Genomic DNA, 13,676 nt, shown 5'->3' with positions numbered 1-13,676 from the left:
AAACATTTGTTAATCAATATTCAGTTAATTATACCATAAACAGCAGTTCTATTACAAACTCTTCTTTGGTCCCTTGGTTGTTAATACGTTTCTTTGTTCAAAGTCTTAAAGTCTCTTTTACTGTGTTTTAAGAATATGCATAGTGATGGTGAGTAGAAGGAGAGGGTAGACAATTGGTGTTGCTATATTATCATGATTATAATTTCTTGATAGAGCATTGGGCTTGAAATCAGGAAGACTTATCTTCATGAGTTCAAATATGGTATCTGTCTGATTCTGGGCAAGTCTTATCTGTAAAAATAAACTGGAGAAGGAAATGGCAAATTACAAGTATTTTTGTCAAGAAAACCCCAAAATTGGGACACGAAGAGTTATACATGACTAAAAAAGGAATGGATAATAAAAAAAATTTCTCAAATCTCCCTGTACATAATATCTCTCTTTTATAATAGAACATAAATCCCTTGAGGCCTAAAATAATTTGGTTTTGTTATATCTTTGGAAATGGCACTTAGTACAAATAGTTATTTGCATGGGTACTCAATGTTTCTCAAATTGAAAGTTGAAACTTGGGGCACTTATTTTTTCTCAAACTGAAAGTTTAAATTTTTAATTCTATAAATATTTCTTAAATCAAGTTTAATTTTACTTTAAATTACAGTTGTAGGTGCATTTCCCTTCATATTAGATTATAAATGCCTCGATGATAAGACCTTTATCACATTTAACTTAATATCTTTAGTTCTGAAAACAGGGTCTAAAAAACTGCAGAATCTTTATATATATATATTTATATGTGTGTGTGTATGTATACACACACACACACACACATACATATATGGTTACTGAGCTGAATTGAAAGTATCCTGGATTGAGGATGTTTCAGATGTCATCTTGTCTAACTACAACAGGATGGAGAAGACAACATGTCGGATATTAATTGATAACTGGGGATGAGATATAAGGATTATAAGAATTCTGATAATGAGAAATCAATCAGGTTCCATATAAGAGAAAGAATTTGAACAAGGTCTTTATGTATGATCATATTTTGTTGGAACATGCTCAGGAGGGTTAGCATTTCATTTTGAAGAGAGTAGGGAACTGAAGGATGAATGGTATAAGAAAGTCATGAAACTAATCTGGCAAGTTGGTAATGACAAAGTATTGATGATGGGGATAGTGGAATAAAAAGGATGATTGATAAATATGATACTTTAATCTCTCTAATTTAGTGAATATTTCTATGTCACCTCAAATAAATTCAATTCAATTATATATATATATATACATATTTACAGATTCATGTGCATATATTTATATAATTATGCATCTGCACATATGAATATTCCTTATCTCAATGTGACATTAGTGTTACTATTAAAGAAGAGCATTTTCAATTTATGAGAGATATTTTAGATTGACATGTTTACATTAAACTAGAAATTCTCTTCACTGTTTACAAATCTTCTTGAAATTTTTTCTTTCCCTATTACCTTAGATCCTCATCAAAATATTATCAGTATCTTCAATAAGATTCAATTATACTAGTGTCTTCAGATCCAATTCATTATTAGCTAGAAACTGGGAAATGCAATTGTAGGCCCAAATGTTTTCCTCCAGTATCACTGTCAACAGTGAGGACATGATAACAGCTTGGGAGTAGATGGCATTGCTGAGACAGAAAGTAATGACAAATAAAGAAATTAAGCCCTGAGATATGTTATGCTTAAATAGGGGAGGAAGTCTCCTCAGTGAGGAGACTAATGAAATAAAAGATATATGAGAACAGATTAGGAGTGGACAGTGTCTGACACATAGTAGTGTCTTAATAAATATTATTGACTGGCTGATAGGGAGTTAAGGAAGGATAAAGGATAATAAGGAGACTGTAAACAAATAAATTTAAATAAGCAATTAGCTAAATTATATTTAATTAATTGATAACTGAATAGATGGATAGATAAAGTGACTAAATAGATTAAATAGGACAGAAAATATGAAACTGAAATATTAGGGTATAAAGAGGTTTTTGATGACTTTGTTTGGAAAAAAAATAAGTAGAATAAGGGAATCAGAAGGCAGATGGCTAAGGCCTACTCTCCTAATTGGTGAATCCTTAATTCAGACCCAGAATGACATTTCATGAGATTCCCCATTCATGCTGTTCACTTCTGAACTGACTCCTCCACTTATTGGTACTCTTGTCCCTCCCCCATCTCCTCTGCTTTCCAGCTTCTCTTCATGTTTTAATCCTTCTCTTATTAGAATACAAAGTTCCCTGAAAAAAGGAATTCTCTTCTTTTCTTAGATTTGCATCCCCAGAACTCATCATAGTGCCTGGCATAAAGTAAATACATAATATTTTTAACTGTCTATTTACTGAGTAGATGACACAATCATTGAAAAGAAATGGGTATTGATTTCTAGCCTCAATTTGCCATTAACTCCTTCTATGACCTTGACCAATGATTTTGCCCTTACTGACCTCAGAGTCTACATCCATCAAATGAAGGCATAGGCCTCTAAAATCCAATCTGCTTTTCAAAGGGTTTTGATAAAGGAAAGGAACATAGACCAAGAAGACATTGAGCTCATGTACTATGTGAGGAGTGAAATACCACTAAGAGGACAAAGGCAAATTATACAGATCTGCTCCAACTGCCATATAGCATATATAAACATAGAGAAATAAGCAATAAGGAGACTCTATACCAGATGCAGATGAATGCTGTATATCTAATTGTATGGGCTTAAATCATTTCTCTCTTCTATAATCCAAAAAATAGTGACAAGCAACAAAGAGATGTAACAATCTAATCTGATACTAATGCAAATGTTGTGAAATAGTTAATCATGAATCAAAAGAGAAAACCTATGTAAAACATTTTGTAAACCTTAAACCACTCTATCTTCTTGTTATTTAGTCACGTCCAACTCTTCATGACCCTATGAACTATATCACACCAATACTATACATGTATATATAGTATCAGTGATACTAGAGTATTTTACTATTTCCTTCCCTTATAGATTAAGGCAAACTAACGTTAAGTGACTTACATAGTGTCACACAGCTAGTAAATGTCTAAAGCTGGATTTAAATTCAGGGCTTCCTGACTCTAGGCCCAGTGCTCTATCCATTGAAACACTCTAGCTGTCTTAAAGACTTTTAACTAAAACAGGGTTATGTGACTTGCTCAGAGTCACACAGATCATAAATCTCTGGAGGTAATATTTGAATTCATAGTGTGTTTTTTTTCCTGACGCCAGGCTCAGCATTCTATTCACTGCTCCAACTAATTGCCTCCTAAAAATGTTAGCTAATATTATTATTGTTGTTGCTATTATATTATTATTATTATATTTAGATAAAAAAGAGACTTTAGAGTCCATCAAGTCTTCATTTTTAGATAAGTAAACTAAAATGAGAAAGATAAAATGATGATAGGATGATACAATTAATAAATCTCAGAGGCAGGATTTGAATTCAACCTTTTCTACTCCAAGTCTAATACCAAATTTACATCATACTACTACTTTACCAGCATCATAATCATCAGTCTCCTTCTGTTCATGTCCCTCATAATTACCTCCCATTTTTTAAAGTTAGTGTTCATAAATCATTTTTCTTATAACAACCTTACAAAGTGTGTGGAAGAGTAATATAAGTAATATTACCTATATTTTATAGATTTTACTTTATATAAATAACATAAAACATGCTTATATTACATATTTTATTATATATAATGTAATGTTACATGTATAATATAAAACTATATTGTATATTGTATATATAATATGAAACTACACTATATATTGGTGACATGGCTTGTCCAACATAAAAAAGTTAATATCTAGCCTAACCAGGACATATCAAGCTAAAATTCTCTGATTTCAAATCTGTGTGTTTTCATGATACCATGACACGACATACAGATGGAAATCCAACTTCTCTGAGATAGGAAAGCTTGTCAAATTTTTCTTTATAAGAATATTTTGATCAAGTAAAATTGGAAGAACTCTTACTGAAGGGCTTCTTTGAAAACACATTCCTAGATAAACATGATCTAGTAAGACACATATGCCTAGAATTTATATTTAGATTCTCAGAGTTTAAAAATTGCAGTTATAAAAGCACTGGGGATGCCATATTTTGCTAAATACAAATGCCATTAATGAACATGCTTCTTTGCATTGTTATGGTGTAAGGTATGTAACGTAGCAAACATAGTAGTCAATATATCATCTCTTACCATCAATTATTTAGAACCTGAGATCCAAACAAGTAACATCTATGCCTTTTCCCTAGTTTATAGCCTTCATTGGTTCCAGCTATTAATTGTCTATGACATTTCTTTTAGACAAGATAAGAGTCTAGGCTGGATGAGAGCAAGAGAAACTGAACAACCAGACCAGAAGAATATTGATATATTGATACCTCTTTAAGAAACAGAACATTTGAATTGGAAGGGTCCTTAAAACATCTAGAGTCTGGATCTCAAGTCAAAAAGACCTGAATTCAAATCAGAGCTCAGACACTTACCAGTTCTGTAACTTTGGACAAGTCATTTAACCCATTTACCTTGGTCCCCTCAATTGTAAAATAAAAATAATAATAGAACCTACCTCACAAGGTTATTGTAAGAGATCAAATGAGATAATGATTATAAAATTATTAACCCAGTCCCTGCTCATAATGAGCACAATATAACTTTTTATTATCACAACTATTGATTATTATTGTTTCTGATATCATAACTAAGTTTATTATAACATGAACCTTATAATACCAAATAAAAATATAGAAATGAACACCTCCTACCTACTCAGAATTTCTCACCTCAACTGGCTGAAGACAAAAACAGTACTTCCCCACTACTCTGCTGACACTAATCTCATCAATGGCCATTTTACTGAACAATCCAATGCTTTTTTTTCCCCCCTACCCTTGATCTCTCCGTACTAGGTGACACTATTGATCTTGTTCTCTCTGATGAATAGGCTCACCCTCTGATCTGGCATTCTTTTCCTCCCTACATTCCTCATTATGCCCTTCTTCAGCAAGCCTCTCTCACTTTGTACTCATGGAGCCTCTCTTATTGGCTTCTCCTTTACTCAGTGGCTTAATGAGTGTTTCCCACTTTTCCTTCATTGCTTCTCTTCTCATTTCCTCTACCCTTGGATAATAACATTCTCTCCCAAACTAAAATAACTCTAAATCAATGACAGACAAATGTCTATTTCTCTCTCAGAAATTCTCGACAAATATGTTTATCTATTCATCTCAGTCGGTCAATAAACACTTATTAAACACCTACTATGTACAAGGCAGTATCCTCATTTTAGAATTCAGAGAAAGACAAAAGAGTCATTCATAATCTCACTTTTAAATTCTCGCTAACATTTTAATATAAATACATATAAAATTGAACTTTATTCATTTCCCTGTAACCTGCAAAATCCACACTTTACTTATTGGTAACTATCATTATTTTAGGTTGAAAAATCATATTTTTACCTTTGATTTGTTCATGCTTCATATCTAATAAATTGTCTTAATTGATTATCAATTAGTTATCATGTCTTATTTGTCAGTGTACTTAGCTCAGCATGGCTTACTCTCATTAATGTGCTCTATGAACAAAGCAGAATTGAATTAGCCCAAAAGAAACTTGAGATGTGCAAAATTAGAGAAGGCACCCCAAAAGTTCATAAGGACTATTTGTGTCCGACCTGTAACAGAGCATTCCTAGCTCATATTAGTCTGATCAGCTGCAGCTGAACACACTGTAACTCAACTCTAACATAGTGATGTCATTTTGGTCCTCTTCAAGTACCAAGGACAACATCCAATCATGTCTTATTTATTTTTCCAAACCTCCTTTTATTTGTCCCATCTGTTATATTTTAATTTCCACTATGACAGCACAGGTCCTCATTGTTATCTTATAGAACTATTGCAATGGCTCCCAATTGCCTATTGAGTAAAATGAAAAAAATAATATTTAAATTGTAATATATGTGTATATATATACATATACATATATATATATATGTACACATTCACTATTTGAAACTCACAACAACATTATACGCAAAATACTGCTATTATACCTATTTTTCAGGGAAGGAAACTGAGGTATAGACAAGGTAAGTTATTCGCCAGAGTCACAGAGCTAGTGTCTGATATATAGGATTCATTTCAAATCTTTCTCACACCACGTCTTGGGGTTTTCTTTATTTTGCCATTTTGTTTTGACATGCCATTTCTTTCATAATCAATTACACTCTTAACATTTCAGCTTTTTTACTAGTAAAGTAGTTACTACTACTACTATACTCTGTTAGCAAGACTGGCAGGATCCTGTGAATAATCTGTGTTCTTTTGTGTTTCTATGCCCTGAAAATATTCTCTTTTCCTTAACTACCAAATGCCTACCCATCTTCTCAAGTACTCCCCAAATTTTATCTTCTCCAGGAAGTCTTTTCTGTTGTACTCAGGAAGTTATGTTTTATCTCTCCCTTCTGACCTCAGATAGAATTTTGTTTATTTCTAAATGGTACATGAGGCAAAATGCATTATTTGGAGCCAGAAAGACCTTAATTTTAATTTTGCTTCAGACATTCGCTAGTTGTATGTCCTCAAGCAAATCAATTAATTTCTCTTAAATCCAATTTCCTCATTTGTACAACAGGGACAATAATAATAATAATACCTACTCCAGAAGATTGTTAAGAGGTACAAATGAGGTAAGATACAACCTCAAAATCGTAGTACAGTTTTAGACATTAAAGTTTACCAAAGTATACACAATATTAGAAGACCTTAAAATGCTATACAATTACTAGCTATTAATTCACTAATAACATAGCATAATTGCATTTGTGTCATACTTCATGAGGATATTGATTATGTTTATCTAAACTTAGTATCTTTTCCAATATCTAGTATAGTGCTACTCACTCAGAAGACAATAAATATTTATTCAATTTAAATGAATTAGTTTAAATTTGAAAAGAAAATATTAGAATTAGAAAGGACTTTGGAGACCATGTACTTTAACTCCCTTATTTTAAAGTTGGGGATTAATGAACCCATGTCAATCCTAAAAAAGCTTATCTAGTGACAGTAAAGGGACATTGTCTTAAACCCTTAGTTTGCTCAACATTTTAATTGATGATTTGGATCAAGCATGGCAAAGCTGCTACATATTCAATGTCAGGGAGACTGAGAGAGATAGTTAATATACTAGATGAAAAAAAATAAAGAAGTGGGGAAAGATGGCATAGATTCATAGGTAAATGAAGTATTTCAGCTGGAAGAAACCTTTTTTTAAAATGTATTTATTTTTAACAATTTTTTAAAAATATTTTTAACACATGAATCATGTTGGGAAAAAAATCAGAACAAAATGGAAAAACCATGAGAGAGATTAAAAAAAAAAAAAGAAAAAAGTGAACATAGCATGTATTGATTTACAGTCAGTCTCCTTAAGTCTTTTTCTGGATACAGATGGCATTTTTCTGTCCAAAGTCTATCGGGATTGTTTTAGATCACTGAACCACTGAGAAGAATCAAGTCTTTCATAGTTGATTATTAGAAGACACCTTTGAAAGTCAGCTACTCCTAGTGAAAGACTTTAGGATCTCAATCAGTTTGGTGTGATGTGCCTAATCTAAAAGTTCAAGATTAAACAGGAATAAATGGAAATACTTATGAATGGAGATTCAGACACTGACCTGTCTAAATACAGAACAAAATGTCAATAATCAGTGATTAGCTCATATGAAACTGGACAACGGTTAATATGAAAAAAAAAATTCAGAGCTCAGGTTAAGCCAGAAATGTAAGAGCAACTAAGTAAATGCACAATGTTTTGAGATGGGATAGGAGGACTCTGCTGGACACAGATCTACAATGGAGAGAGAGAGAGAGAGAGAGAGAGAGAGAGAGAGAGAGAGAGAGAGAGACAGAGACAGAGACAGAGAGACAGAGACAGAGAGAGACAGAGACAGAAAGAGAGAGACAGAGAGACAGAAAGAGAGAGAGAGACAGAGAGAGAGAGACAGACACAGAGAGAGACAGAGAGACAGAGACAGAGAGAGACAGAAAGAGAGAGACAGAGAGACAGAAAGAGAGAGAGAGAGAGAGACAGGAAGAGAGAAAGAGAGAGAAAGAGAAAGAGAGAGAGAGAGAGAAAGAGAGAAAGAGAGGGAGAGTATTTTTGTGTGTGTGTGCTCTGTAACTCCTACTTGGGGCAGGATGTGAGGATGGAGGATGGAGCAGAATCACCTTTTCATGCTTTGTGATTATTGATGGTGTTATCCCCCTATTCAGTCCAGAAACCTTGTTCTCAGTAACCTCCCACTAACTCTAATATTGCAAGTCTCAAGCCTTAAAAAACTGAATAGCAGCCTTCCCCTATACAGAGGTTGAGGACCCCCACCTTACCCTTTCCCCGTCTAAGAGTAAATGTACTCGAAAGGTCATCAGCTCGTTAATAACGATTTCTTCATTCCTGTACAAGATTTGAAATATCCGACTATTCCCGGTGTTGTCTTGGACACTTGCGGAACCCAAGTTGGAGACCTCTGGAAAAAAAAAAAAGACAATAAGCTATGAGTCATGACTTGTATATTTGGGCCGACAGTGAAGGCTGCCCCTTAAGGAGAAGCAATATATCATCAAGGAAACAGAGCTAGAGAAGTATAATTGAGTCTCACCTCTAACTTATACCAGTCTTGTTACACTTGGTAAATCATTTATAATCTCCTATAGTGTAAGAAACTAACTCTGCAAGCTACAGAGGAGGGGCACTGGAAGAGGGATCTTTCTTCCCAAGGAATCCTATAGCAATAAAATAATTGGTCTAATCTCAAACAATAATAATAACAATACTATTTACCATTTCTGTAGTGCTTTTAAGATTTTTAAAGTCTCTATCCATGTGATCATATTTATTCTTCCCAATGGCCATGTGAAATAGGTGATATTTTACAAATTAAAAACAAAACAAATCTGAGGCAGAGAGAGGACAAATGATTTGGCTGAGGTCATCCAGTATATGTCTGAGCTGTTACTGAACTTAAGTCTTCCTGATTTCAAGTCCAATTGTCCATATACTATTGCTACTTAGGTCATAAATGTAGAAATCATTGAAGAGAAAATGAGTGAGACAAACTTATTTCACCAACTTATGCTGAATATTAGAATTTTGTCACTGGGAGTACCTAAGAAGAGTATATGGTTTTACCTAAATGTAGATCTTTACAACATTTTTGATGTGTTTAATCAACTCTTACTTGAAGAACTCATTTGTAGAATGGGTATAATAGCATGGACATCACCATATTAATATGAAGCTCAAATGAGAGAAGTGCTTTGCAAATTTAAAATATATAAATATGAACAATTTATTTTTCTAGATTCTAATAAGAAGATTGTGAATATTTATCAAATGCACATATTCATTTATTTCTTGAGTTGGCCAAAATAGATACAGAACAATGTAGGCTGGCACTACTGGTGCATACACTTTGAGATCATTTAGGCAATGTCACCAGAGTATAATGTTTTATCATATCAGAATGCTTCTGAAATGTTGACCAGAGACATAAACTCCATTTTTTAAATTTAAGCATGTTTTGTCTTTTTTTCAAAACCAGATTCTCTTTGGTTTATTATTGTCTTTATTCAGTTATTTCAGTCATATCTAACTCTTAGTGAACCCATTTGGTGTTTTCCTGACATAGATTTTAGAGTGGTTTACTATTTCCTTTTCCAGATGATTTCACAGATAAGGAAACTAAGTCATACAGGGTTAAGTGATTCAGCCAGGGTAGGAATTAGAATTCTCATATAATTCCAGAGTTGGAATGGACTTCAGGAATTGGACAAGCCATACAAATAATAGCTAGGTGTTGTAGTGGAGAGAGAGAGCATCATCCTTGGAGTCAGGAGGAAATCAAATCCGGCTTCACATCCTTGACACTTACTAGCTGTGTGAACCTAGGCAAGACACTTGATTCTGACTGCCTTCCAAATAAAACAAAATAAAAATACACTAAAATGGATATAAGAACAAAATAATTCCTGGTGGCACTAATATTACTAAAAAAAAAAAGCAATAAGAAGTTACAAGGGATCAAGTTTCACATTATTATAAGAAAGCATTCCTAAGAATTAGAGCAATCCAAAAGCTGGTTTTTAGTAGGTGTCAATAAATTAATCATTAATACAAAATTAGAAGATGACATCAGAAATCATATCATATATGATGGGATTATCTGCTTTCTGATGCCTCAAATAACAGAAATTTTTAAGCATTCTGTGTTATTACATTCAATTTTCCAGATGAGGACACTTAAGACCCAAAAGGCAAGGTCTTGCCCAAGGTCTTACAGGGAAAATAAGGATCGAGAGAAGACTTTTACTTAAGTGTGTTTAATTCAAGTTCATTCTTCTTTACATTATATTACATTATGTTAAATATATGTGTATATATATATAAAATGTTTGTTCCACTGTTCAACGTATGTCAAACCTTTATAAATTACTATTACAGCAATGGCATACATATAGCTTCTCCCCACTAAAAGGAAATTACTTTAGATATCTATTTAAAAGTTCACCATCATTTCCAATCAATAAATTCTAATCCTAATGAATGAAATTGTTTATTTATTGAAGAAAAAGGGGGAAAAGTAAGCCATTGTTACAGAAGACCTTTAATTGCCATTAGTACAAATCAATGTTGTAATATAGCCTTGGTCTTGCCCATCAGTGATTTTCTTTAGCTTTTGTTAATTGGAAGCATTCCAAGTTACAACACAATAGTATGTCTAGTGTAGCCAAATTTAGAACTTCAACCTCTTCTAGCTACTGAGAGATGAATTAAGAAGAATGAAGGGGCTGCTAAAGGCAAGTAAACCATTTTTACAGAAGAGCTTTGACTGCAATGAGTACAAATCAGTGTTGTGACATGATCTATGGTCTTGCTCGTAATTTATTTTTTTGGCTGCTTCTGGTCATCTGGATTATTTCCAGATTTTAACACAATGGTGTACTTAAAATAGCGACATTTCAACCTTTGTTTTTTTCTAACTACTGAGACTCAAATTGGGAAGAAAGAATGAAGGGGCTGCTAAAAGCAATCAAGTGTTTAGGATATGACAAACAAGGAGCAATCTCTCTTTATGGAAAAAAATAAGACCAAATATGGGTAAGTGAGTATTGGGGAACAGATTTGTCTCTGCCACTAATTTTCTGTCTTTGCATAAATATCTTCATCCTTTCGAGCCTTCCCTTATCTATACAATGGTAGCATTATATTAGATATTCTCCTAGGCCCTTTGAACTTTAATGCTGTATCATATTGTTTAAGTTTTGTGGGATGCCCATCATTTGGGGAATATCTAAACAAGTTGTCGTATATGATAGAGATGGAATATTACTGTGCTTTAAGAAATGATGAGCTTGAAGATTTTAGAAAAATACATATAGACTTGTGCAAAATAAAAAAGTAAAATGAGCACAACCAAGAAAACATTGTATGCAGTAACAATAATACTGTTTTGAGAATGGCTTTGAGCAAGTAAGTTATTTTGACTATTATAAATACCGAAATTAAATACAAAAGACTTATGAAGGAAGATAACCATCTATACCAAGAGAAAGAATTGATAAATACAAGTAAAAATATAAATAAATACAAACATAGGTATACATATATATATATATATACACATATACATACACATATATATATACATACATACACATATACATACACACAGATAACTATATCTATATAACTATATTTATTTGTGTCTAATGGTAGCCATCTCTAGGTGAGAGTAGGGAGGGAAGAAAAAACAGAAAGAAAAAAAGTTACATGACAACTTTATTTTATACTTAAAAGCAAGAGCAAGTTATACATAATAGATCTGTAGTTTCATGTGCAATAATCTTTTGTTTTTCCATATTCCATTATGCTAGGAAATGCTTGTTTTATTTTTTAAGTTCAGAATAAAATAAAAAATAAGACTCTTCCCAATCCTAAAGAATTACCTGATGATGACAGTGATAGCAACAGTAATACTATTGATGGCTGGTCAATTTATAGAATTTTATGGCATGTGGACAACATCATCTATAATATTTCATCTAAACCTAATCATATCAAAGTAAAATTGTATTAGGCATTGTTATCCATATTTGACAAATAAGCAAACTGAATCTCAGAGAGTCAAAATGAAGAAAAAATTAAACAGGATTGAGGCTTGATCCATTTCTTCAGTCTTTAAATCTATTACAAACATATCCCTGACAATAAAAGTTTCATGTATATTTTCATCTAGCCCAGCGGCTTCACTGGCATATAGTATTCTCAATAAAATAATTTGTCCAAGCAGATTTGCCACCAATCTGCAAATTATGAGTTTTAAAGAATTCCTTGAAAAAAAAATAAAATTTTAAAAAAGAATTGCTTGAGGAGGAGAGGGGAATAGAGCCAAAATGATGGAGAAAAGCCAGGAAGCTGCCTGAATTTTCCTTAATTTTCCTTGGAAACTTTATTAAATCAAGTCTCTAAATGTATCCTAGAGTGATAGAACGCACACAAAAAATGGAGTGAAACAATTTTCTAGCTGAGAACTTTGGGGAAGATCTATCTCATGTAGCTAAAAAGCAAATACAGCCCAGCCAAAATGACACCTGGCAAGCCATTGGGAAGATTGTAGCCATAGCACAAATCAGCAACCAACCACCCTCAGTCCTAGCTCAGCAAGACAACTGTGAGGCCTTCAATCCCAGAACAAAAAGCAAACTGCCACTCTGAAACTCTGGTAAAATGGACATGACTAGGCCGGGCCATCAGTGCAGAAAATTAGTGAAGACCCCTGACTACCAGCACAACGAGCTTGGGACAGTGCCTTGTGCCTCCAAATTTAAGACACAAAATAGGCTCTTTTTGTGGTAGCAAAGAATTTTTTTCCCCCTGAGGTTGGGGTTAAGTGACGTGCCCAGGGTCACAGAGCTAGGATGTGGTAAATATATGAGGCCAGATTTGAACTCGGGTCCTCCTGAATTCAGGGCTGGTGCTCTAACCACTGCGCAACCTAGCTGCCCCCTGGTGGCAAAGAATTGTAAAATGAGTAGATGCCCATCATTTGGGGAATGGCTGAACAAGCTGTGGTATATGAAAGTAATGAAATATCTGGAAAGATTTCCATGAACTGATATTGAATGAAACAAGCAGAACCAGGAATTCATTGTACATAATAAGAGCAAAAATGTGCGATGATCAACTATGAAACACTTGGTTCTTCTCTGTGGTTCAATGATCCAAAGCACATTCAATAGACTTTGAATAGAAAATGGCATCAGCGACCAGAAAAAGAATTAGGGAGACTGAATTTCTTTTCATTTTTTTTTTTATCTCTTCTATGGGTTTTCGTTTTCCTCTGGTTTTTCTCTCCCAACATGATTTATAAAGCAAAGTGTACTAAAAAAATAACTACAATAAAAATTCCAATATTATATGAGCTATTTGGGGTAAGAAGTGGAGAAGGAATCCTGCTGAATTCCTTATATGACACAAATATGATGTTATGGTACTAATATCTAAACCAGGAAGAGTCAATTTTTTTAATGAATATTGACACAAAAT

At 33.3% G+C, this 13,676-nt stretch overlaps 1 protein-coding gene across 1 annotated transcript in view; it reads right to left on the bottom strand.

Moving 5' to 3' along the window:
• The window catches only part of FAM135B (family with sequence similarity 135 member B), a 372,619-nt gene that overhangs the window by 123,482 nt on the left and 235,461 nt on the right, over positions 1–13,676 (bottom strand). The window contains 1 exon segment of the mRNA XM_074264776.1: positions 8,459–8,598. Coding sequence (XP_074120877.1) covers positions 8,459–8,598 — 140 coding nt within the window.

This window comes from Sminthopsis crassicaudata, chromosome 1, assembly GCF_048593235.1.
Source record: "Sminthopsis crassicaudata isolate SCR6 chromosome 1, ASM4859323v1, whole genome shotgun sequence".
NCBI lineage: Eukaryota > Metazoa > Chordata > Mammalia > Dasyuromorphia > Dasyuridae > Sminthopsis > Sminthopsis crassicaudata.
This window is presented reverse-complemented; position numbering and strand designations above follow the sequence as displayed.